The sequence below is a fragment of the Cottoperca gobio genome, chromosome 3 (assembly GCF_900634415.1).
Source record: "Cottoperca gobio chromosome 3, fCotGob3.1, whole genome shotgun sequence".
Lineage (NCBI taxonomy): Eukaryota > Metazoa > Chordata > Actinopteri > Perciformes > Bovichtidae > Cottoperca > Cottoperca gobio.
This window is the reverse complement of record NC_041357.1, coordinates 16,801,961-16,828,799: the sequence shown is the minus strand read 5'-3', so window position 1 is coordinate 16,828,799 and position 26,839 is coordinate 16,801,961. Positions and strand designations below refer to the sequence as shown.

At 39.7% G+C, this 26,839-nt stretch overlaps 2 protein-coding genes across 2 annotated transcripts; one reads left to right on the top strand and one right to left on the bottom strand.

Moving 5' to 3' along the window:
- The first annotated feature begins 103 nt into the window (after window positions 1-103).
- On the top strand, window positions 104-7,783 carry LOC115027435 (CKLF-like MARVEL transmembrane domain containing 3). Its single transcript, XM_029460777.1, has 5 exons — window positions 104-308; window positions 4,343-4,498; window positions 4,638-4,733; window positions 4,860-4,980; window positions 5,678-7,783. Exons 1-5 carry the CDS (start codon window positions 192-194, stop codon window positions 5,704-5,706), a joined length of 519 nt encoding a protein of 172 aa, XP_029316637.1. The 5' UTR covers window positions 104-191; the 3' UTR covers window positions 5,707-7,783.
- Window positions 7,784-26,431, bottom strand: cmtm4 (CKLF-like MARVEL transmembrane domain containing 4). Its single transcript, XM_029460767.1, has 4 exons — window positions 25,162-26,431; window positions 17,689-17,865; window positions 11,068-11,166; window positions 7,784-10,482 (listed from the first exon to the last, which is right to left on the bottom strand). The coding sequence occupies exons 1-4, from the start codon at window positions 25,345-25,347 to the stop codon at window positions 10,318-10,320; spliced, it is 627 nt and encodes a 208-aa protein (XP_029316627.1). The 5' UTR covers window positions 25,348-26,431; the 3' UTR covers window positions 7,784-10,317.
- Window positions 26,432-26,839: the final 408 nt, after the last annotated feature.

The window sequence follows — 26,839 nt, the reverse complement described above, 5'->3', positions numbered from 1 at the left end:
CTGAGGAAAGCAGATGTTGCGCTTTTTGGGAGCTTGCGCTGCGTTTCCGCGCTGTCATTGTTTCCGTTTCCACCTCCGAGAAGCCTCACGCCTCCACATATCTTTTAGTTTTTTGCCTTGAATCCGTTACGTTACGTAGCAGTTTGAGCTATCTGACGGTTGAAGAACGTTGATCTCCTTATTTTTCAACCATGGGGGACATCGAGGCTCCCAACTCGAGTCTGCCGCGCCAGAATGTCCTACTGTCTCTTCTTCCGAGCAAAGAGTTCGCCTGCTCAAGGAAAGGAATGCTGCTTATTGCTGAAGTGGTAAGAAATGACCGGAGTGAGCTGAAACAAATTACATTCTTACTGTGCCATTGTTTCGCCAAATGCGCACAAAAGTCAAAGCGCGCTGCGATTTGGATACTTTCATTTGCTCTTTTCCAAGATTTATGGCAGCCGTGGCAATGTGTTGCTTTAATGCACATTTGGAAATAACTTTAACATATGTTTTAACTGTCATTTTGAATATGGGTCAGTCAGTTTCCGTCACAAGGTTTCCATTAGCTAAGGGAAGAACAGTTCGGGTTTATAGCAACTATGAGGTAAACTTCTGAAGTTTAGATTTATTCTGGATTATGGACTCACTGTGGGAAGACCACCTTAACCAGTTTGTGCATTGTAAAGAGCCTTCTGTGCTGTTAGTGATTAGGCTACATAACGGTCTAAGATTATTTCAGTCTCTCAGTGTTTGTACATTATCAAATGTTATGTACTGTAAATGTTCTAGTGGATTTCAACAAAGCAGGAACTGACTGTACTTGTGTGAGATAGTGTTAGGGGTGAGCGTGGGTGGATGACCAGCATCATGCATTACTTACTTACAGGAAGGGTCTTCTTGCAGTATACTGCTGTATACACCAATGAAACACAGTTGTGTCATGTGAGAGAGCATGCAGTCATCTTCCTCACAGTCACATCCTTCACTCTGTTGCCATAACATGTAGCCTGGAGCACAGTCCTCACTGTGTGTGAATGCAAAGCTCAGCAGCCCCTTGCACTATCTCACACACACAATACTATCTCTTTACTGCTACTCAACAATGTCACTGTAATCTTCACCCTGAGGCTAAAATGCTTCTGCATAACTAAACTAAAACACCATATAACCACTGGAAGATCCACATAATGGGTAAATTCTCTATGTACTGATAGTATGTGATAAAGTACAAACTGATAACCAGAATGCCTTTACATTTTGGCTAATACAGCAAATTAAACATCTGACAAATGAATGGGATTCATCACATTGATGCAAAAGTAAAATAATAACATTGTCATGGTCCCAGATTTGTAATATTTCCCACAATGATGTAATACAATCAAAGATGTTAAGAGAATAGCTACCACAGTATAACAGTGTGGTAACATTTCTGATGGTTGACACATCTATGTTGTCTAATGGTGTTGCCCAAATGTCAGAGACAAATATCCTGGGCAAATGTCTTCCTGCATAGATACTAGATGTAATTAGTGAGTGTTTTATTTTTCTGTGAAATAGCCCTTTACAATGCCAACAGATGCATTTTGAAACTAAAGTTGAATTGTTTGTTGAAAGGTGTGGAACGGTAGTAAATTGGGATTAAGTTGGTTTTAGCTTTGAGTGGTTTAACCATGGTATTATTACTATTCATATAATTATATTCCTGGTATTTACTTTACTGTGCCATGTGCACTGTGTGAGTGTGTAACCTCCTTGCTGTAGCTGGGAAGCTATTCTTCATGGAATAAGGAATCACAGTTGTATTGTCTTTTTGATACAGTATAAATCGTCCAGGCAGTTATATGAGCCCACAGTCATTAAACTCAACTGTGAGTAAAGTGAACGGAGCCCGTAGCTTTTCCATTTTTGGGAGTATTAGTCAGACACAGATCCTGCTGAGCATGCATTATAATACACAGTGTGTCAGAGCACTGTATTTCTCATTAGGATTCAGTCTCAGCCAACAACAGGCCCGAAAAGGAACTTAAAAATCACAGGGTGTAAATGTGCTGGAAAAAAAGCAGATTGTTTTATAGCGTTTGAAATATTTTCAAAATGCAAACAAGCACTTAATAAAGGGTGCATGGTGTGGTAAATGTGTGCAAAGTGTGCCTCCTCTCTAGGTGGTATAGACTGATTGGATTGTCAGAAGTCTTAGCTCAGTGTGTAATATTTGTGTTGCCTCAAGATTTATAGTGTTTTTGTGAGTTTAAAAGCCCATATGCACAGCAAGTTTCACTACCTTCACTACCTGCTCTGTAGACTCATCAACACCTTTTAAGGGCAAAGCTTTGAAAGCATGCTCTCTCCCATCTGACCTCACTTCAAAATGCAATTTGTCTTTACTACAGAGTTTGCAAAACGATTAGGCTTATCAAACAATTATAAAAATAAAACAACAACAAAAAAAATGATTGGTAATAAAAAATAATTGTTCGTTGCAGCCCTAGAGCATTTTCACATTAATCAAAATGAAAAATAATTTGCCGACTGATTTGATTTTTGGCAGATTATGCAACGTCAAGTAAAATGTAGACACTGTACCAGCTCATCCTGTGCTCTCAACTTCCCAGACTTTATTCTCCACAAGCACACGTGCCTGAGGATCTGTCTTCATGAACTCAGAAAAAAAGCTTCTATAGTTAACCTGTAGCTGTTATATGTCTTATTACAGAGAAATCTTATACATCCCGGACAGGATGCTGCTCACTAGCAGTATTTTTAAGTAACAGCAGCTGCAGCAAAATGGGTTTAGTCAGGGGGAGTTCCTAACCTCAGGCTAGTGTAGGATGACTGACTGAGACAAAGACAAGATGGCCGGGCCTGTCTGAGATTACAGTGTCTGGACTTGCTTTAATTTGTACCGATATGATCTGTCCAGCTCTCCTAATAGAGAGCGTCAAACACAGGGCAGGCACATTTACTTACTTTGTAACTACTTGTTGCAAACACAGAGCAAGTTTTAACATCCTCTTTCATTAACAGCTTTGTGTTTGTGGGTTCTTGCACAAACGTGTTTGTGAGTGAGAGAGAACGACAGGGATCCAGTGCATCATTATACAGGCCTGTGTGAATAAACATTGTCTTTTAACAACTGTATCTCCTTACAGGAAGTGGGCCTGCAGCTGTAATTCACACAAATGTACAGCTTCAGGGCAGTGTAAAATGTGCAAAAGGGAGAAGATCAAAGAAGATTCATTGTATTTATCGGTTGGGTTTAAAATGTAAATGTGCCTTTGGCCTCAAGCAGCTCACTTAGAAATATGTAGATAAATATTTGCATAAACTCAAGACAGGAAAAACTGATATGTGCCTTCTTCAATGTGTCTTAGTTGTCTTCGATCACAAAAGGAAACACAGATTTGAAATCTTTGTTTGAGGCTTCAGTCTAAATAAATATTATAAATAGGGGTTGATAATAACTGGCACTACAATGAAGTAGGTGCATTAGCTCAAAAAGACATTAACATGGCTACCAGAAGGAATGAATAATTATCAAAATATTTATAAATGATATTAATTAGTATGACTTCATTTACACCAAATGACCTCTAGAGGTACTAACTTTGAAACAAAGTAAAACGATTGCCAGGTAATGTAGTCTCATAAAATATACTAGACAATGAATTAGGAAATCTGATGTATAATTGAAATAATAAACAAAATGACCATAGCTAGTAAAGGTTGAAGGATTTCGGAATTCTTTGATAGTAGAGGTTGACAATACTCACTCTTGTACAACATTAAACAAACCAGCATGTATACATTACATCTGTGTCTGTGTGTACAATACTAACACAGCACCTAGCGAAACAACCTAAAGTTACCCATTAGCTCCACACAACAGATTTCACAATACAGTTCAGTGAATAAAAACCAAATCAACACATGTACAAACATTTACAACAGTACATTAGTTCTATACTTACTTAGCCGTGTTAAGTTAATGTTTGCAAAATCATTTAAACAAAGCCCAGTGGAGGTTCAGTTCATGAATGCAAAGGCTACTTAGCTCTCAGCTGTTAGCTTAGCTGGCGACTCCTTTGAGATGAAGGGAAGCAGCGTGCTGTCTTTGTTTGTGGCGGCGTCTTGCACACAAGAAAATGCACAAATGACTGTGTTCTGGTTTTATCAGCTGAGTTTTCACACCTGCGTACGAAAAGGTGACATCAGGTTGCAGGAAGTGAAGGAGGGTCTACACACAAAGGATCATGTGAAATTGAGTCCAATAGCTCAATCTTCATATGGTGAGCATCCCAACACTAAACATACTGTACATGTTACACTTATATTTCTCCATTTGTAATTGTCTTTTTAGGTGCTGTCCTTCGTGTCGTTTGTTTGTTTCGCGGCCTCCACAGCAGCAACCTTTGTGACAGTTCCCCTGCTGGAGTTCCTGGCTGCTCTCTTCTTGTTGTTCGCTTACTCAACCAAATTCAATGAGAGGTTCAAAGGCTTCCTCTGGCCTCTTATGGTGAGAGACATTCTAAAATATTGCTGTGGATGCTGTTGTATGACAAAAACCGTCTTCCAGTGCTTAGAGAAGAAAATAATAATAGGCTACGGTTAGGTTTTTCCAATGAATCATGGTGTTTCTTTCTTCTCTCTCAAAGGATTTCTTGAGATGTGTGACTGCCTCCATTATCTTCTTCATCATTTCCATAATAGCAGTATCCAAATATGTGGACGGTTCCTCTAAGGCCGCCGGGGTAAAGTCAACTTTTGGCACCACCATTATTTATTTGTTGCTAAGTACATGCAACACACTTAGTTTTTGTTCAATAATCTCACTTATGTTTCACTGTATTGATATCAAATGCCTTTCTCTTTTATAGATATTTGGGTTTGTTGCCACAATCGTTTTTGCTTTAGATTTTTACCTCATTTTCAATGAGCTGGCCACTTTCCTAAAGCAAGGAGGAGGGGAGTCCAATGAGGAGCCATCAAGACAGCAAGGTAATACCCCAAATGCAAATCTGATAAAAGACAATCTAAGAACATGTATATTAAATAAAATACTATAAATGTTTTTAAAAGATATGGCTATATGTTACTAAATATAGGCATGTATGATATGAGTTACAACTACATGGCCCAGTTTGTTTTGCAAAATATTTTTGAAATTAAAAAAATTCCACTTCCTTTGGTCTATGTTTAATGGCACACAGAAGTGCACAGGTTACACGTTACAGCATAGACAAACTGCTTTTTATGCATGCTGTGTTTGGCCTCTTTCACATTAATGTTAAGATGAATGTTTTCTTCTGTATCTAGGCAGGTTTGTTTTTAATTTTTAACTTGTTATGCCACAAATTAGACACAAGTTTCAGAGAAGGATATTTTAAGACCCAAACTATATGCACTGTTTGATACCGCTAGAGGAAGTGAATATGTTTTGTGAAGTGGGTAAACCAACTCTTTAAAAAACAAAGTTGTATGTGTCAAAGTTTGGGCTTGTTGTGTAGTTTAATGAAAATAGAATCCATAATTTTCTGTGATATCATGACTGAATCTCAGATCATTTAATCCATTTAATAATTGAATCAAGACATGTCTTTAATTAAACCATATTATTGGATTTATTCTATTATTTATCTAACTGGTCCAAACTCATTATGTTACCAAAGGTGTTTCTTTCACTTTTGTTTTCTAGATGAGTTTTCAGACTCGGACTCGGACTGACCACCACCACCATGAGATCTTCCCCAGTTGACATGTTTGATCATACAAAATAAACCTTCGTAGGAGAAATGGCCACTGCTGAGCTGTCATCTGCAAAGATCTGCATGTGTTTCATTAAACCATACAGTTACAGTTTTACTGTGTACAGTAGCAATCCCATCAAGGTCATATTGATTGTTTGTTAAATACATGCATTTATTCTTAGTTGGGGGGCTTTCTCCATAAAAGTCTTATACAGCCAAACATGTAAACAGAGGGGGAACCAGACCTTCTTCTTTCCCCCCTTTAAAGTCTTCTGTTGAGTATCCAAGGGTAGACATTTATTTTACACATCAATCATGTCAAGACATTCAGGAAGTCTAATTGGATGTGTGAAGACTGTTTGTTTGTTTTTAACAACTTTTTTACAAAAAATACTAGATACTATACTTTTGTATGCCCAAACTCATATCCAGTGTCTTAGATGATTTGGTAAAAATAGAAATGCCAACCTGACACTTAAATAATCATAAAGCTGTGAATTTGTTTGCTCTCGTGATACTGAGTTCGTAGATGCGGTTTGTACAATCTGCAAGTGGGAGTAAATGTCTAAATCTGAAATATTGACTAATATTTACTTTCAGTCATGTACTGTGACCCTCTTTACAGATGTACTCAACTACAACACTAAATGTTGTAGTTAGTGATACATGTTTAGGAGTACTAATAATGAAGTTTGTAAGTGGGGCTTCATCATCATTTATACATTTACAGTATTACTGTAAAAAACAAAAAACATATGTACAGTATATAGAAGAACAGATTGCAGGTTGGCTGGTTACAACCTCTGTCCAATTGTCTAAACTCTACAAGAGTGCCTTTTTTTAAATAAATTGAGGATATTGTTTACTTATCTTCCTTTAAAATTTGACTTTTGGGTCAACAGAGTTCCTGTGGCATGCTGTACCGCATGTCTCTGGGTCGTTACATTGTTTGTCTCAAATATTTTATGTTTGAGAGTCGTCATGAATCTAAGCAACAGAAATTATGATTCATTTTCAAATCTGTTCAAATAACCTAAAGTGTAAGATACTCTCTGCTCTAACGTTTCAGTTTGTCTGCTGTAAGTGCTTTTTAAAACCTGTGTGTGTGTGTGTGTGTGTGTGTGTGTGTGTGTGTGTGTGTGTGTGTGTGTGTGTGTGTGTGTGTGTGTGAATAACAGTGCGTTGAAGCCCCTTAATGCATTATTACTTTGTTAAAAGCTCGATATGTGAATCTTTTTTGTGTTGAAAAACATATTTGCTTATGTTGTTTATGCATTTACTTTTCTTGCATGTATGTTTGATTCTTCAGTTCTTCCACTGCCACTACTGAAGGATTAAATGCACTAGAACGCCACATTGACTGTTTATGTAATATACACTGCACTACACGAGTGTTACAACAGCACTGTGATGGATGAATCAGACGCCTTCGATTTCCATGTGGAGAGCAATGTTAAAAGCAATTGGCGTATTAATAGTTGCAATTAATTATTCACCGTTGTGTGTGGTAGAGTATTAATAGTGTGTTACTTATGTGGCTTCATTTATTAAGATTTTGTCTAAATGGTGCCAAGACAGAAATCTGCAAACGTAGTTGTTAATGAATTGAGACTAAAATTAAGATATGTGCCCGCTGAGCGCTATAAGAGCACACAGTGAGAACAGAACTGGCATATATCTTCGCTGTCCTGCGAACTTTGTGATAATATATTTTTCAAACAATCTGATGGGGTTTCAAATTGTTTATTTATCATAAGAAAAAGGAGTGATGTCAGCCACAAAGGAACAGTTAATCCTTCAGTTTATCTGCAAAATTCAACATCACCAAATCTGGAGATGTATGGTTTTCACTGGACTGCTACAAAGCTCCACCATACCCCTTTGCTGTGCATACACAAGTTAAACATGATCTTGTGATCAAAATGAAAACAGCATCGTTTTATAAATGAGGCCTCTTGCTGAACTATTGTTGGTGAAATATATATAATTGTTGTTTTTTTACTGTTATGCCCTTTTGTGCAAAAAAAATGAATAAAAAAGTGAGCTATTTTCAATAATGTCCAAATCACTTTATTTAAATTGTCACTATAAACTGACATGAAGCCTTTTGTGAATGTTTCAAATACAAAAATACAACTAAGTACGGCTCCATGCTGTAAAGGACAGACCTTGCTGTAATCAAAGCGCACAGGATTAAAAGGAAACACAAAGAGCCCCTCACCTCACATTTTATCCTAACGGTCAGACTGATCGTTCAGTTTGAAGAACGATCTGGAAACTAATAGAAAGCATTTCTTTTCTTCCCCATAAATAAAAATAGTTCATAACATACTATAGCAAAAAGTTCTATATAGAGAGCTGCAACTTAATAGTTTTTGACAGATATGACGGGCAGTTTATATCATCAAATAGCGTAATGTACTATCATGATTGTGTTGGAAAGAATATCTTTTACATCACTCAGAAACAAATCCATCAATGTAAAGTAAAAGACAGAATAACTGATATGATTGTCTGTATGTAAAAGTACTTTAGTCACCAAACTAGAAGAAATAGCAGTTGTACATGATATAAGTTACTCAAACAATTGGAAAAGCCTGATAAGTCAAGCTTTCTGTTTAGTGTGGAAACCTTTGAGGCCGTTTAAGAAGTCATACAGTTTTTATTTAAACCCCCAATCAAACATATGTATGCTCCCACTCTTACACACACTGCTGCAGTCATCTGTCCGTACAGTCCTCTGAAAACACAAGGACTACGTTTTAGATGTCGACCAGGAGATGGAGCCATAGAGTCGATTTAGACCCTGCACAAACTCACCCAAGCCTTATATACACAAAGAGGTCTCAAATAACAAAGGAAACACACATGTGTAACTGTACTGTAAAGTCAATGCATTAAGACACCCAGAATTAGGTTGACATTTCTTCCTTCATCTTAAAAAGCAAATACGATTTGATTTTTCAAGATTCAGCCTCCTGTTTGTCCAACACACTGGCCGAACAGAAACACATTAAAGCGATGACAAATCTGCTTTGCGCTCAGTATGTTTGAGCTCCATAACAGCTACAATGTGGAATTATAGAGATTTTCATTATATGAAGTGTGATAATATACTGTATATACATATGCAGACATTTTAATTCGACCAAACACAGAGTGAAAGCTGTGACAATAATGCTAAAAGTACCATATTTCTATCCCACAATCTCCACCTTCACTTGACTCTTCCTTCTTTCTTTTTTGTTTACTTAAAGTATCAGTTATTCTCTAGGATAGTCCTATCATGTTTAATAATTAGGAAGGGATTAAGAAATACAGCGTTCAGTTCGAGGCACCCTGTGATTGAATTTCAAATGTTTTCTTTAGACTCAAAGATGGAAGGAGTGTGTCAATACCTGAGATACAGTCTATAGGCTAAGGGCATTGATGTTGACCAGGTCACCTGCTCATTTCAAAGTTAATCTCACTGATGTAGCATCAGCATTTGTGTTACCTGAAGCCTCGGAATATGTGCAAAAGTAACAAGATACCAATTACCTTATCATCACCTGATACGACCTACTTCTGGCTCACAGTGTTGACCTAACACAGACCTTGACATTAACATTTTAGAAATGGTAGTGAATATCTTTTGATAGTTAACACACAACGTGGGATAAAATACATGGAATGACGGATTTTGATTTTGGTTTCATAATTGTGTCAAACCCACTGTATGCATTTGTGTTGCAGAGAATTCAAACTTTTTCCACTGCCATCTTCATTGGAGTTGAGAATGACCCTGTTCTGTTACTGTACAACTGCTGGCAGGAGAGATCTTCATATCGGCTAAAGGTCCCATGTTAAAGGCATTGGTAAAGTTAGTGAAGACGAAGGAGGATACACATGCTGACAGCATGTTTGTCAGCAGTGTGTATTCTTTAGATTAAAATATCTAATGTCAGCCTTGCTCAAACCAAAGGCTGATGTCAGTATCTAAGAAAGAACAGTAAAGTCACGGTGCTTCTGTTGTGCTGCAGGTATGTTGCTGGTCCAGGGCTTTCCCAGATCCACGGTCACATTTATTACCACAGACTTCACAGACAGCAGCGTGAAACAAGCAAACTGTACAAAAAGCTGACCTTCTTTAACTTCATTCACAGTGAAACACACACAAAAAAAAAAAAAAAAAAGTCAACACCTATGCCAGAACAGGAGTTAGTGCACGTTGGAGTGAAGTCAGCCTTTTTTTGTTTTGGCTCTTCGTGGAAGTCATCCTTCATGCTGACTTGAAAAGAAGTTTTTACAAAGAATACCTTCAATTCTGACTGGAGCGCTACACTTTAAAGTCTTTATGTGTCACTGAAGCCAGGATGAGTGATGAACAAAGCCACAGAGCTCATCTGTTGCTATGAAATGAAGATTGGGCTGCGCGGGCAGAAAGCACAGCTGAGGTGCTGTGATGAGAAGTCAAAAGCATGTGGTGAGCTTGAAATGGCCCGTCCACTGGAGACTTGAATGAAATACTGTTCTGAAGGCAGAGTCCATCTCAGCCAGCTTCCGGTAGTGTGGCTTTCCTTTAGTCCGTCTGATTTTCTGCCAGCACTCATGCAAGCTCCGGTCTGGCCTCCATTTCTCCACGAGAAGCCGTGCGCGCTCGCATGTACTCGCTGGTCGGAGCCGCCCCCTGACACCCATTGCCACGACGCCACCTCCGTACTGCCAGGAAGGTGTTCACTCCGTACACACCTGTCACCAGGAAGCCAAAGATCTGGAACAGGAAGTCATTTAAATGAGTATAAATGGGAAGCAAAAGACTACACACAGGATCCTAAATGTGTTCTAGTAAATCAATGCAAACTTGATTTAGGTTTCCATCAGAAACACTCGATCTGTGCAGATTTAAGCTTAAAAGCTTACATTTTATAGTGCATGAATAAACGCATACAGATAAATTACCTTATGCTTGCTACAAGTACACACACACACACAAATGGTCTAACGTTTAAAAAATATTCGGGTTTATTTCTGCACACTAATAGGATAGCATGTGACTCAGATCAGATCGCTACCAGGCAGCAGCAGCAGCAGCAGCAGCAGCAGCAGTCAGATAATTCAATGATTTGGTCAGAACAAAACAAGCAGTTCCTCAGTCTCCTCTGCACACCCACACATATGAGATAATAAGTAAGGTACCTAAATAAGACCTTTGCTGAGCTCTAGGCTGACACTATTCAAATGCACCAGAATATTTCTGCCTCGATAGGAAACGTGTTGACTTATCAGAGGAGGAATGTAAGAATGTCTGCCATGTATCTGTATATTTTGGCAAAAGTGAATGTTTCTCACTACTCACCACTGCTGCTATTTCAGCTCCAGTGTTGTGGTTGATGCAGGCCAACACGAGAGACGACAAGAAGAAGAAGAAGGTGCTGGCAGCCGTGTTAACCAGGTCCTAAAAGGAAGACCCCAAAAATATACACGATAACATTAGACTCCAGATCTGCATCAGTACTGTTTTTTTAAGTCATTCATGAGAGTAGCTTCTACAAAGATTGAACAAGATATAACAACATACAGTCTAAAGTTGGTAGAATTATGATTTAAATCAGTATCAGTAATCACTATCTATCAAAAAATAATACCCAGTGAAGTATATATCATATTTAAATTCATAAACTCAAATTATAGGCCAATATGCACAAAATATCTAGTCATTCAGCAGGCTGAACATTACACTTTAATGTAATGCACCTAAAGCACTCAAAGTGGCAATGCTATAACAGCTGCCTCCTGCCTTTTACATTTGAATAATTTTCAAAGAGACATTTTCCTCACAGCAGGAGAGGTGTCTTACCCGAAGCACATCAAAGTATTAAAGTATTGATGACATTTTAAAAGTAATATAAAATGAATTATGCACACGAGTACAATGAGGCTCAATCAATGCTGATACTGACACTACATATAAGTTAATCTCTTTTCATCAAAAACCTTTAAGGCCGTTTTGACCCAATTCAAAGCCGCATTAGTTTGAGGAACAAGGCCGACAACGAGGACATCCTGGATGATGTTGTGCCATGTTGAACAAACAAAGCGTTTGCTCACACTCTTCTAATCAGCCAGACTGCATACTGCTGCTACACTAGTTTAAAACTGCAGGAGGGCAATGAAACCAACAGCACTTAAAAGCCACCTAGCACCTCATATTACACACACAACACATAACTCACTCCATCCCCCACCTTTTAACACACGAGGAGGAGAATGAAAGAGATACTTCCCTTTGATGTGTTCACTCTCCTGTTTTTCAGCAATACAGGCAGTTAGGGAAGGGTTAATAATGAAGTGTTCAGCATGACTGGGGCTCGGCCCTCGTGATTAAATGCATGATTGCGATTATGGCAGACGTGGTGTCTCATACTACACAAAACTCTCATACAATGGCCATGCCACAGACACTAAAACAGACACACACGTACACACAACAGACGAAGCAGACAACTCAGCAGGGCAGAAAAACTGTGCAGGTCATGGTGCAGTTTAATGAGTAACGCAGAAATAAGGAATCATAACACCTCATGCTAATTGAAACAGTCAATGTACAGCTAGTGCTGTACCCTAACCTAACCGAACCTTAACCCCACACACACACACACACACACACACACACACACACACACTACAAGTATTGCTCACAACACTAAGACACTCCCTTCTATCTCTCCCAACTGGTTAAACAGGAAATACTGCAGATTCATTTTCCAGTGTCCCGTTCTCTTGTGCAGATCCTATTTTCTCTCAAGATCCAGTCGGTTCAGTCTCTGCAGTTGACCCTCTCCGCTTCACTCATTTCCCAAATTCCATGTTTTAACCACTCTGTAAGACCTTAAATAACACAAGCACATACTGGCTCTCTAGCTTATTATTGGCTCCTATCGTTGTTTAACGATCATCTCTATATCTGCTGACATTCAGAGCATTGAACCAAACTAGTATGCTTTCAAATATATATAAATTGAAATGAGTTTGAAGTTTTTCCAAAAACAAATTTCTATGAGAGAAATGTTTCTCCCCATTGGGAATCAAACCCCGGTTTGCCTCTGCGTGACAGGCGGAGAAACTGTCCACTCTACTGACAAGGAAAAGAGTGAGATAATATCTTCAGTTAAACAACTGTGCTATCTAAGCCCCATGACTTTATCTGTGTAAACCATTTTTAAAAACGGTGACAATAGTTGCTTATTTTATAACAAGAGTGCATGCACAACGCAACAGTAAAACAAAATGTAAATATAGATCTGTATCACTAATGTAGTCTTGACAGTAAACATTAAATAGTTCCCTAACAGAAGAGACAAGGATAAAACATCAGTGACAATTGTATTTTCCACTTGTATATTGGGTTTGTGCATAAAAAGGGGATGCTTGTTAAAAATGTTATATATTCTTCCATGTTACTGTATGTGGTTTTATGTTTCTGTTCTGCTCTCAAGATAGAAGCCAGAAATACTCATTGGATTGGAACCATGGAAACCCTAGAGGATGCAGCCGAACACTAATTATGAAATCTATTCTCTTGACAGTCGCATCAAGTCCCGCAGGGCCAGAAAGCTTCATGCTAAAATAAATCGTCTCTCCGGCTTTCACATCTACGCCTGACTGACTCTTTTTGAAAGACAAATAAAGATAGTAGGGAAGTATTTCATGTCTTTTGTCTGCCTGGGTGGCAAACTTCAGCTGTCAAAACCAAGAAAGCTTTTATTGGATTCTGTTTGTAGGTAAAGTAAATACAACATGAGCAAAGTGGTCTCTGGCCTGAACTGATGATAGATTAATGACTAGGGCTAATAATAACCACAAATCTCAGAGGTGTGTGTGGATTCAGCAGAGATGTAGATCATGACCGGCAGAATAACACACAGTAAAAAGGAAGGATTAACGTACACATGCATACATACTGTACATATAGACAACACACTGGAACTTGAAGTTCACAAGGTCATTGTTGAATGTTGAAACGCATCAGGAATGCTGGAGAACATGCTCTCTGATGCTGGGTTGATGTGTTCATCAAGACGTGCTGTGAAGAAGTGAGGATGAGCTACTCACAGGGACCCTATATACTATATTCAAACCCCAATAAGCTCCCAAAACGCTAGCTGAATGCTAGCTGTATTGTAGAAACACGTTTAATAAGTTACTCCGTCGTCAGGGATAATGTTAACATAGGGTAGGAATAGGGTATCCACTCGTTATCAATAAGTTGGCTGTAGGATTCACTGTCAGCCGACGTAGCCTATATCTAACGTACCTCTAACGTATTCACGTACTATATTTACGTAGATAAGTATTCACACATGTCTAACGTCACGTAACGTCTGCATATCTTATGAAGCACACGTCGGGTACGTCCGGTAATTTTGAACATGCTCAAAACATCAGCGTTCAACAACGCACCCCAGCGTAACACCGCCTGCTCTTAACGAATACTACTTATACCTTATACCAGCGTGTTGCCGATATTTTGTATACGCCATATTTTTGTATGCGTTATGCATTCGTTGGGCATTCGTCTGATACATTTTGTATAAGTAAGTGATGCGCTATCAATAGGTTAAACATGCGTATCTGTATATGTTCACTTTTCCGATCCGATGAAAAGTTGGACGTATTTGGACTCTGACAAATGTTCATATACGCCAGCATACGTTTCTGCCATACGGATATGTGTGACAGGGGCTTTAAGAAATCACAGAAAAAATAAGGCACCCATTATAACTTCTGATCTTGGTTCAGCCTCATATGTAACAGAGTATTACATCAATACAACAAGTAATCCAGGTGACAAACGACAATGACTTTCTATGATGCAGATTTGCCAAAATGTATAGGCTATAACAAATCCTGTTTTTAAGTATATGGTTAAAATGGTGTTTTGTTTGTATATTTTATTGATAGCTAAACAAATCTGTATAAAAATTACATATGGTACATAACCCAGAAAATGAAGCAACCATGACACCATCTAACAACTTCAGCCAATGCAGATATTTTTGTGACAAACAGATACCTACAGTGTTACGCTCCTAGTGTGTGTGACAGGTCCTTCATTCATACCAAATTCATTCATGCATCAACTGTGATAAGATTCTGCCTCTCCCCAGAACAAAACAACCAGAATATATTGGGCCCACTGGCAGAGTATTCAAACCATTGAATAACAACACTTGTATCCCCCTTGATCCCTCCCCCTCCCTTTCAGGCTGTGAATGTTCTTCCCTGTGTGTGTCCTCAGGGTCGCCCCATTTCTGTCCCAGAACCCCTGAGCATGGCCGAGAGTTATTTGGCTGTGAGAATTAGGAAAACAATGCACAACAATGCACCGAGCGGTGTGCCTTTATCTTTCTCTCTAGTCGGTTTTGCAAAGCAAGCTCATTCACGCGAACTGAATCCTGAAGTTCAACTTATTAAATAAAAGTCACAAAGTGGCTTTACAACAAGATCCCAGGACTGCATTCATTTCCGTGTTGAAGGGGCGGGAGAGTAGGTCAGAACCTGTGTTTCCCCCTCAGAGCTGCCAAAGTCATCATAGAGGGTGAATTGAAGGAGATGGGATCACATAGCACATCATTTTACCATCAAAACCCTCCTTCTGAGACTTTCAACCGCATTATAAAACAGCTCAGACCACAGAGGAGGAACGGCAGCGTTTGTTTTTCTGTTTTATTTCTAATACTGTTTATACCATGTGTTTTGTATATTCAGCGTTTCTTTAAAGGAGACATATTTGTTTGTTTGTTGTTTGTGATAAGTAATAATGTCTTTCTTTTATTTGTTCAAGTAGAGGAGGACTCAGAATAAGCCTTCCTTCCTCTCCTGCACTGTAATTACCGTTGTTTTTTCCTGTTGTATTTTTGTTGTATATTCGATATTGTGCAAATAGACGAAACTAAACTATGTCAACGGTTTGTTGTTTGGAAACAGGGTGAAGGCAGCAGAAGGGTTAACAGTTGGTTAACACTCTGAAATGCTTACTCATGGTGAAATTCCCAGGGGCCTAATGTGGAGCAGCTTTGAACCTGATAGACATAAACAGCGTGGGGTACAGCCTACAACTGTGGAGTGGAACTGCTCATCATGTGATTGTGAACTCCGGCACAGACATTGAACGTCTTTCTCTGCCACAGAATACAAACCAAAGCTGAACAGCAGAAGGTTTTTCTGTGCTGTAAACACAGAATTTGTTGTCCGTCAAATACATATTATTTTTCTTTTACAAAATATGAAAGACTAAATATCGTTGTGCCTAACAGCATGTTTCCAGCAATAACAACGAGTCAAACTGTCGCCCACCAGTCCTACTTCTTTGAAGAACAACCTCCTCGGTGAGTCTAATGGCAACCCACAACCAAACTTACTTCTCCACATGCCTGTGTCCACAAATAATACATGTTAATTACATATTTCTAGACTATTAGTCACCTGAGAGGAACAAATAAGTAAGTAGGCAGAGCTGACATGAGAAACGCCAGTAAACGTCTAAGAAAAAGAAAGAAACAGTAGGATTTTAGATTATATGGACTGCCACTCCGAGACTGTAAAAAGCTTTTATTTGGTGTCTTTCTGCCAAAAGTAGAACAAAAAAGGCACTCCCTCTCTCTTTATGTATGATGTAGAATACTGTACCAAGGATGCCATAAAGAAATCTGATAGCTATGGTTGGATTTGGACATCTGGCTTATCATCCAATGCTTTACTACGATATGTACGCTGTGTGGCCTCTGGAAAAATCGTTTTTTTCCACTCTCCTCTGTAAAAGGATACTTGGCTACAGCTCGGAACACACCGACGTGTGTATGTAGGCAAATACTGAAAGGCAACCAGTATCTGCTGGAGAACACCCACCAGCTCATTTGCTTACAGCTGACAATGCACATCCTGCTGGTAACACTGAAACTGTGCACCCTCCCAACCAGTTCCGTACACTGAGCTTGTGCTCGTTCTACCAGTAAGATAATAAATATAAGGCTCAAGCAGTCCATGGAAAGCTGTAGATTTGGTCTGAAACACAATACTGAGTTCATAGTTTAATATTACCATGACATGTAAGACAAATAATGCATTAAAAGAAAAATAAACGCAAACGCGAATGTAAACATCAGTATCAAGACTTAAGAGTCTACGGTCATGCTAGCAGCTGCACTTTAGGAAGGGAACATTTTTTGGAGCAGAGTTCATCTGAAAAGCTCGGGAGTGAAGGCAGAATATTTTGTTCAAGACGAAGCAATAAAATATCTTGTGATTTTGGAATGACATTAAATGTTTGACCACTGCAACTGTAATGTTGGTGTCTTGTTAACCCATGAGGGGAATGTGTGTGCGTGACACAAAAACAAAGAAATTAATCGTGTACTCATCAGTGGTGCTTTGAACAAAATGCTTACTACAGCATGTTGACATGCTTACAATGCCAATGCTTACATGTTAATGTTCACCAGGTATAATGTTATTACTATGTTCACCATCGTAGCTTAGCATATTAGCATGCTAATATTTGCATAAATAGCACAACACCCAGAGTACTGCTGAGGATGATTTCTTTTGCTGCTAATGGTTTAAAATGATTAAATGAAAATTCAGCAAAAACGTTACGCTTAAGACCTTAAAAACACATTAACCATTTGCAGGACCACTCCTTTTAAATGTGCTATTAAAAGATGAAGCATGTTGCTGGAATTACATGTAAAACAAGGTGATAATCTGCCCGTCAGAAAAATATGATCAGGAAACACTTGTCAAGTCTTGTTGCTGTGACCAAATGCTTCCACACAAGAAGTCTAATGATCCAAACTCAAACTTCCTACCTGGTTTCATGTGTCACTTTAGTAGCCCCAGTGGTTGTGTTTGGCCCATCCCTTGTCAAGAAACTTTTGTTCTAAACTGAGAGAAATATATCCTGAGTTCCTGTTCCTACCGTGAGGCTCCAGTTGACCTGGAGCACCTTGGTGTGCAGATTGAGGCTGAAGATGATGAGGAGGACTCCTGTCACCACGAAGGCACTGCAGCTGACGAACTCGAAGAAGTAGACCCCTCCACAGGGAGAACACATCATGATAGTCTCTATGCAGATGAATCCAATAAGTGATAGGACCTGAGGTGAAGAAAAAAAGTAAAAGAGCTTGTTGAGTATACTGTTTATTGTGTATTTTAAATGTCTCAGTCCCTAAACAACTATAATATTAGTCAAACCGTTATACAACTACACCACACTTTGTATAACTGGAATCTGGACAAATCTCAAAGTCATCCTAAACTTTGAGCGAGTCAACAATTAAAAAAAGTTTCGTATTTTCTTCAATGACTAATAAAAAATAAAATAAATCACAAAATAAAAGCTTACTGGTTATAGTGCTCTGGAGCATTTAGGTCAAGTCATTTCTGTAACTTTATGAGTCTGTTAGTGCTGGAATTCCAAGCTTTCCAGATGATGAAGTGATTGTCCTATGAATAGACCAGAGGCCTTGAGCCCATCTTAAGAGTCCCACAACTGGCAGCCTGTGAAGATGCCTCCCTCCAGCCAACAACCGTCAACAAACCACAGTATGGGAAGAATTCTGCTATTTAGGTGTTCCTCTTGCCATCTGACAAAACCACACACAGATTACCGATTGGCTCGTAGCTCTCCCAAACAGCAGAGACGTAACAGAACTAGGAGAATGCCACTGCGACTTATTACCAACCTGAAGCAGCCGAATACAAACCAGTTCAGACCAGATCTGCTTGGTTAACAGAGCGGGGCAGGTTTGCAATTCTGTATTAAATGTTGACACACTATTGTATAATAATGGGTTCGAGTTGCAGGATGATTGGAAGTTAAACTGTAAGAAAAAAAACCCCGCTTTTAAAAAAATGGCATAAGCACTTAGGGCCATATTTACTAAGCTTTTTACTCTTTGTATCAGACTCATAATGTACTTGTGCCTGGAAGAGCAGTTTCATTGTCAACTAAAGCATGCCTTGTGTCTTATCTGTGTTTATTGCTCCTCTAGACACGTAAGGTACTACTGTACTGAGATACTGCATCACAATGGTGTTTGGTTACATAGCATTTACAAATGTTCATGCAAACTGAAAGGGCCAAATGAGATGAGCAGATGACATTTCACACAGGTGTTAAAAGGGTGTGGTGTGAAGGTACCTAGAAGAGTCTCTGTTAGTGTAATGTTATGCAAAGTCAATCTCAAAGGGTCATGGCTGATTTAGAAACTGCCGCATAAAAACAACACAATGCTAGTCACAGTCTGAGTGGGAAAGATTGAGGAAGATCTATATATGCTTTCTCTAAAGACGGCAGGTATTTGTTACAGTTTCTATTGAGCTCACCAACTCATTTAAAAACACTAGTAGTGCAGAAAACACTTTGTCAGTAGAATGCACAGCAGTGTAATTTCTTAAATGACTGAAGTGCTGCTTCTTCTCCATCAGGAAGACACAATGTACAATGTATCACTACTCGAGATTGCTTCCATGACTTGATAATTTTCCAGGTTGATCTGGTCTCTTTAATAAGGTTTATATATTCATTAGCGGAGAAGCATGTGGATTGCATGGGGGTGGTTTGATGATAAAACTTGCTATTTTCTCAAAGAGGAATTTGGGGTTGTTTTTATATGTTATGTCTGGATGAATAAGAACCCCCGGCTGCAGAGAGGGCAAGTTTATATAATGCAAAAGTATTACTCCAGGCCACCTGGAGCTTGGTTGAGCACCACTTACACGACAAGCAGGCCTTAAGACCCACAAATCATCGTTAAATCAGGGTTCAAACGTCTTTGAAATATGCTTCCTATCGGGGAAACAAAGTCAAGGGAATCGCGCAGGCATGAGTTTAGGGATGTGGTCAGAATATCTCAAGAATTTTGGTGGGCAGGGAGAGAAGAAAGAACATTAGAGAGATGGTCACATGGCTGCTATGTGTCAAGTAACTGACACAGGAACAAGGGAGAGCAGCGGAAAATAATAAAAGCAAAGTGGTCGGGTGACACAGAAGGGACAAAGCACAAAGGCCATGGATTAAAACTGTCATGCACCAACTTTTTCAAATAAAAGGTATCAACAGAACACCTCGTCACATAAATCCTATTAATACATAACATAACAGTATGTGTTGTAATGCATACACACATTGAGCCTCTGATGGCTGCAACATAAGTCCCATCTCAAAATAATCTTTAAATCCATACAAATGTTTTGCCATCATAACAAGTGACTTGACAATAATAGATGGCTACAGTCAAACAAGCATAAACACACAGGCACACGAATCACTGGCCTAGATCCTCTCCATGCAGAGCCGTGTTCTGAGCTGCCATTGATATGGAGATGAATAAGAGCTGTCACCCACTGCTTGTATCTGTGTATGTGTGTGTGCAAAATAGGCCTCATTTAAAAGATGTAAGAAGGGCAATGATTTGTAAATGATATGTCTAGTATATACAGACTGGTCATAAATCATCTTTGAAAAGTATAAGACTGACTTACAGGTACGATCTGCATCTATATTTTGCCCGTTTTGGGTGTACCTGCCATCTTTGAAACAACTTTTTTTGCACCAATTATACAGCAAAGTCTTTTCTGGAGATAAGACATTTGGTGCCTTTCTTTTGCAGAAGAGACTCAGAAGTGGTGGTACCATAAAACTTTAAAACGTGCGTGTTAAGGAGCTAATTAGACTTAAAACGGTCCATGTAAAGAGCTTCAAAGCTAAGGACTTTTTAAAATCCAAACACTGGGATTGTTTGTGAAACCCAATATAGATTTTCTGAATCCCCCACAGCTAGTTGCATCACATTGCTCGACACTGCTGAACAAATGCATTTGAGCACAAACCCAAACAGTCTCATTAGCAGAAGACCCCTCCTCCTCCTCTCCCCGAGCTCTCAGCAGCTCAATAGCCAGCCCTATTTATCCAGCTTAATGAGCAGAGTGGACTGTTTCTGACAAGCAAATTGTTGTTGTGTGCTGACTGGCACTGGTGAACTGTCTGTGGAAAAACTCTTCTGTTTGTGACAGACTCTTTGTCCAATCATCCAAATCTCTGGCTGAGACACCCCCTCACAAGAAACAACCCACTGATAGTAACTCATGTACACGGCATGTCCAGCAGTCACGTTACCTGTGATACACTAACGACAAGAGAAAGCAAACCCATGGGGCCGGCCACCATTAAGATATAAGCTTTATTTTGTGCAGCTGCTGAAGCCTCATTAGTGTGTGTATAGCAGTCCGTCTCGGACCAAAAAGGTTACACCCAAACTGGAGAGCAGTGCTGCATGGGCCGAGGGGTGATGTCATGTCTCTTGAAGAGAGCCTACTGCTTTCCCCAAGTCCCTGTGTAGCAGGTGTCAGGCAGCCATGGGGGAGGAGGCGGGGATCACAAAGCATACTGGATAATCTTTTAAGTAATGATTTCACGTAAACCTTCTCCCCGACACAACCTGTTCATCGTGTGCATAAGTGCATGATCATTCACATCAACTCTCTCTCTCTTCTCTCACCCACATGCACACAAATCCTTATCTTTGGGATTATGCACATTATTAGTAGTCTTTAAAAGGCCGCTTGAACTAAGATCCCCTTCTTATACACCATCTGTTCTGGGCAGAAACTTAATGGAGGAGAAAAGAGTCCTCGCTGCGAAGACTGTGCAACAGTAGATGCCCGACTCAAAGTGCTATGGAACCTTATGAACAAAGAAAAATGACCCTCAATGTTGAATATGCTTCAGCAGCAGCCCACAGTCTTGTGTGTGATTGAAACATAGCCTGAATGCAGGTTATATTTCACCCCAGAGTATAAGGTAAGTGTGTGTTGTGTGTGTGCATGTCTCCCCACATGCATGCACAATGTTCTTGTTGTCTTTATGTCTCCCTACAAGCTCAGAATAAGTAATGTTTCAACCAGAAGAGAGTGGAGCATATGGCGCCTCTCTCAGAGCAGGAAGTGCGGGCTGACATTTGGGAGCATCTGGTAACTTCATTACACAACATTCACAGATCCACAAAAACCACCTTAGCATAATATTTAATGACCATTTGTTAAAATTAGGGGAACGTGGGTCCACATACCATCATGAGTGAACTGATGTTCATCATGAAGGCATAAGGCTTGTTGGGAAACGAAGAGTGTTTGACTGGTGTACTGTCAGGCCCTACAAGGGATCAAGTTCCAGTCAGTGTAGAGGGGCATGAGCTGAATATCAGTTGGTCTTTGTTGACTCAGTCACAGCAGAGACAAAGCCAAACCTTCTGTCCTGATGGACACATATCGCTCAGGTTACAACCTACTGGGGGTTATTTCTGATCAGCACGGGGTCAACAGCATTCAAGTCTGCATGTCCATTCAACCACGGATGACAAGTTCTCTGGCTTTATAAAAGCATGTGCAAATGCATTTTAGTGCTCTGGAGTGAAACTACTGCTCTATTCGCACTGAGCACCTTGGTCTGCACATAGGGAAATAGAGAATTTCTCAGTAAACATGGGTCAGTGCAAATGTCTTGCTAAGTGCAAACTAGGCCTGGGTGTAATGCAATATATTAAACTTTTTCTTGGCAAAGTCATGAGGGATTATGGACATTTCTAAAGGCGTTGTGTGAGGCATTTAGGGCCCACTAAATTTTGAGTGATGATTGGCAAAACTGACATCATTACAAAAGCTTTACATTCAACATGCGTTTCATACAGCAGAACTCCTTCTTCCTGCACGTGTGCAAAAAGATGTTTGGATCTTTAAAGAAGCGTGCGGCACAATGCAGCATGTAATGCACTGTAGCAGTCCATTTTGCATTGATACTAACCGTTGCTCCATATAACTTATTGATGATCTTTTAACAACACATGACTACTGCCCTTTCAGCCAAAGAGCAACTTTCCGTTAACACAGTGATATGAATAACAGGCACAAAACCTCCTTTGCAGTGTTTCCAGAAACTATCCTGCGTCAGGTACTTGTACAGTACATCACATGCAGTCAACCTTGCATTGTCATCAATTACTTCTAAACAGCCATCACACAGCCTCAGATGGCACAGAGCTAAACGATTAGAGGACAGAACAGTAAAAATGCAAGCCAGTGAAGCTATTAACGTTTGGCAACAAGCCTTGTAGACCTCCTCTAAAGGTAATGAATGTAAAAACTTGGATGACTTTCAACGGTCCTGTCCTTGTCAGAGAAGGAGCTATGATTAGCTCTTACTGGAAAGTCAGTATCAGCACTAAACAAACCATTCAAGCACACAGAAAGTACAAAAAGAAGATTAGTAATAAGAACTAAGATAAAGCTTATACACTTGTATTTACCTAAGCTGTACTATAGTGGTTATATTTTGCGTTTTGCATTTACCTTTTTCTATTTTTCTGTTCAACAATGTGCTATTTTGCAGCATCTATATTCGATAGACATCAGTGCCTTTGCCAAATTGTGAGCAGATTCCATTTACTATATTTAGCACATGTGGGCATTGATGGTAAAAACAAGGCTCATTTGTGGATTTGGTTATTAAACCTACATACTTATTTGGTGTCACATACTGTCAAGTACTGAAAGATGGCTTCAAAAGAGTGATAGATTTAGATTGTATTTTATTAAGGCACATTTTGTATATGGCCGCTTGTGGTTCGATGACACTTAACATTTAAGAACTATGCTTTTTTTGTTGAATGAAAAAAGGTTTGCTGAAAAGAACAGTTCATATCCAAGGTTTTAAAAAATGTTTTGCATCAGTACTGAAATGCAAGTATCAAAAGGTTTAAATGAAAACCAGCCCTACTTGTGGACCCATATCACTATGGCGTTGCATGAGAGGAATCCCTCCTATTCGGATATAAATTATCATGTACATGTGCGTAATGTGCAACACATTACAGCCATGAAGCCGGCAACAGCATGATTGCACACATGAATAATAAGAATGACTTTTAATGCTAAATTTCTTTATCTGTAGTTAGCTTCTGCAACTACGGGAATGTCCAAGAAATACAGAAATAAGATATTTTTTTAAAGTCAAAGACAATATTCTATCATGTTCTGTGAAACAGATGAAGACTGAATAAGAATCTTCTCGTTACTGCCTGCTCCAAACTTCTCCCACTCTGATAACAGATGGCTTCCTATCCTTACTTCCCACGTACACAGAGGTAAACATCACAGGTGTGTGTGCAACAGCACAGGCAGACTGTGCTCTGCTGTAAGACCAGTGGGACACTCAGACACCCACAAACTGCAAAATATTTTCAAACTTTAAAAACAAAAGTTTGAAAAGTGAAACAGAACTCTGCAGCTTATCTTAACAGTTTGGGCTTCTAATTTGCTTGTGGTATTCACAAACATTGTTAGGAGGTAATTGCTAGCTTCCTCGACTCCATGGTTTTTCCTGTTGTGGACACACTACATCATGCGCATGAGTGTGTAGCCCTATGTCTGAGTTTTTTGGCACCAGAAGAAGAGAAACGGCTCTGGCTCGATAGATATTTCCTCCTCTGGTGAATTGTCAGAGCTTTGGGAGCCCTCATTTTGCTTTGTTGCTGCCTCTGTCCCAGTTCTGACATCTGGTTTAGGTATATTGATTTAAAATAACAGTGAAAATGTGTTTTTACAGAGACCACTACATCCTGACAGAATTGGTGATAGTAATCATATGTTTCTCTAAGAGCAATTCAGGACCTAATCAAATACACAGGTATCACTGGGTGCATTGTTGAGTTGGCCTACATTTGTTAAACACATTTAAGGACTTTGAGAGCAGCATTGGCATAGCAGCAAACAGTCACATATAGTAAAGGTCATGTTGTGCTTACTTGCAAAACATGCAAACCAAAAGTTATCAAGTCCCTTAAGAAATACTAGCTTGTCACAAGAGACCGAAAATAAGATCACTATAAAAGGCACTGTTGGGGACAACATTGAAATACTGTACCATTTTGTTAGAGACAATGAGCATCCTTCAAAATAAGAGTCTACTGAAAATTCGCATGCACATGTTTGACAAGGTGAGCAAAACATTACTAAATTGAGAATTGTAATCTTAGTAATCTCACCCACATACCTTCACGTGCCATGGGGTAAGCATAGCCTACTGTCAGCATGAAACCTGACTGATCACTATTAGGGATGTGGTGCAGGGTAAACAAACCATTACCTGTAGAGCAACATCCATTTGAATTAAAAAACATTTTGGGTTTACTTCTTCAAGTAATCAGTAAGATATTAATGTTAAAAATGAAAGAAGACAGTGTTGTCCATAAAGATATGTGATATGTTGTCCATATGTTAGTGGCTACTTAGTTGATGATAGCCGTTAATGGTGCGTCATAGTTTGCGTTACTCACTTCTATGAGGCTGTACATCTCTGAACATTACAGTCATGTACGGTCGTGCTCAAACTTACCACTTCAACCACCTTTAAAATCCCAAAGTATGACTTTAGGTACTCCATGTCGCACCTTATCCCCCCCAAAACGTTCCTTGAATGGACGGGCTCAGTGGTGGGTTGATACGGACTGCTGGCCCCGGAGATCATGGAAGTGTTGGAGGCCTCGCCGTCAAAGCCCTCTGCCTCCTCGGTGGTCCTCATGATGATTGTCGGGAGAAGCTGGACTCTCGACAGGTAATGTTACCACATGTAAACCCACGCTGACAAACCGCCTGGATCCACCTCACGGCTGCAGGTTATGCTTCAGAAAGCACACTTTGTTCCATGAAGACTGGAAGGGGATGGAGAAAACAAACCAGACGGTCCACTTTTCATAGCCACCCCACGGGGAAACAGCCGCGGAGGGTTCTCTTTAACATTACACGAAGGAAAATCGGGCTGAGGTCCGTTTAATGTAACCATGCACTGGTTCCACCTGGGTGCAATGTTGCGTGTCTCCAAAATAGCCGCTCTTCTAACTATGTTAGACGGGTCACTTGTTCGAGACCCAGTGTCACTTCACTATGGACGATTCTGGATAGTTCAGCAGAACCGGGGGGAAAATGCCTACCGGGCTGTGTGACTCGTCTCTGCGGCCGAAAAACATCCACCCATTATAGCCCAGAAGAACCGAGAGAGAACCTTTTTGTTTCCTATTGTTAACTTATGCTAGTCCCAACAGCAGCCTACAGTGAGGCTGCCTGTACGCCGCTTTACTCGCTATGGATGTGAGGCAGGCTTGTCTCCGCCCCTCTGAAAACTGCACATTCTTGTGTAGGCTCTGCGCCCGTTTTAAGTATTCCCAAACAGCCTGCAAAACGAATCCAGCCGGAACCACGCCGACAGGACCGAACTCTGCTGCATTTTTTCGGGTTCTTCGACTGGTCCTTTCTCATCGTCAGTATATCTCTGCAGCCAGGCCTGATGCAATGGTTTCTATTTTCTCCTGATGGTTACAGTGTGGCTGCAGTATGGAGTCTACTGTACTTTAGGGAGTCTATCTCTATAATGATCATAAAAGGTGTTGATGTGTTATCTTTAAAAGCCTATTGTCACTCTGAAATCAAACCTTAAATATCAACATATAAGAAAGAAATAGAGAACTGCCTTGCTGAAGCCGTTTTTCCTCCACATTGATGGAGGAATAACAGCTGCAGCAAGGACTATATTGATTAATGCAGGTGTGACAGCAACACATCCTGGATTGTTATCAGATGTCAGGTCAAGTAACCTTTCAGCATTCAGGGATAGGCTTAATGTTAAACGAAATAAACTCTGCTTCTCTTAACGCCCTCGTATGGTAGTTAGTGGTATTAAAATGTTGGTGATAGCAGAGGGCTAGAGATGCTGCAAAAGTCTATCTGATACTTCAATGTTGCATCCAAACAGCTTTAATGAAGTGGTGCAGATTTTGAGTTATGATGAGTGAATTTTCAGTTCCTAAAATAACCCTGCTGGGCATCTACAAAGATTAAAGACTCTGCTCAAATGTACAATACATTCAGATTCACCCTTACACAGTGATTGCCTAGCAATGCCTCAGCCAATAAAATGTGCAGTGTTGACTTTGGAGTTGTAGGATGAAGAGGCAGTAAAGTGGACATACAGGATTCATGCAATTAAATAAGAATGACTGGATTAAAAACTAAATAAA

Bases quoted from the DNA above. Each gene is read 5' to 3' on its own strand.
- LOC115027435 (XM_029460777.1), top strand. From the start codon at position 192: ATGGGGGACATCGAGGCTCCCAACTCGAGTCTGCCGCGCCAGAATGTC. The intron at 309-4,342 runs GTAAGAAATGAC...TTGTCTTTTTAG, and splicing joins TGCTGCTTATTGCTGAAGTG to GTGCTGTCCTTCGTGTCGTT. The intron at 4,734-4,859 runs GTAAAGTCAACT...TCTCTTTTATAG, and splicing joins GTTCCTCTAAGGCCGCCGGG to ATATTTGGGTTTGTTGCCAC.
- cmtm4 (XM_029460767.1), bottom strand. From the start codon at position 25,347: ATGAGGACCACCGAGGAGGCAGAGGGCTTTGACGGCGAGGCCTCCAAC. The intron at 17,866-25,161 runs GTAAGTTTGAGC...TCTTCACCTCAG, and splicing joins TTTTAAAGGTGGTTGAAGTG to GTCCTATCACTTATTGGATT. The intron at 10,483-11,067 runs GTGAGTAGTGAG...TTCCTGTTCCAG, and splicing joins GAGCTGAAATAGCAGCAGTG to ATCTTTGGCTTCCTGGTGAC.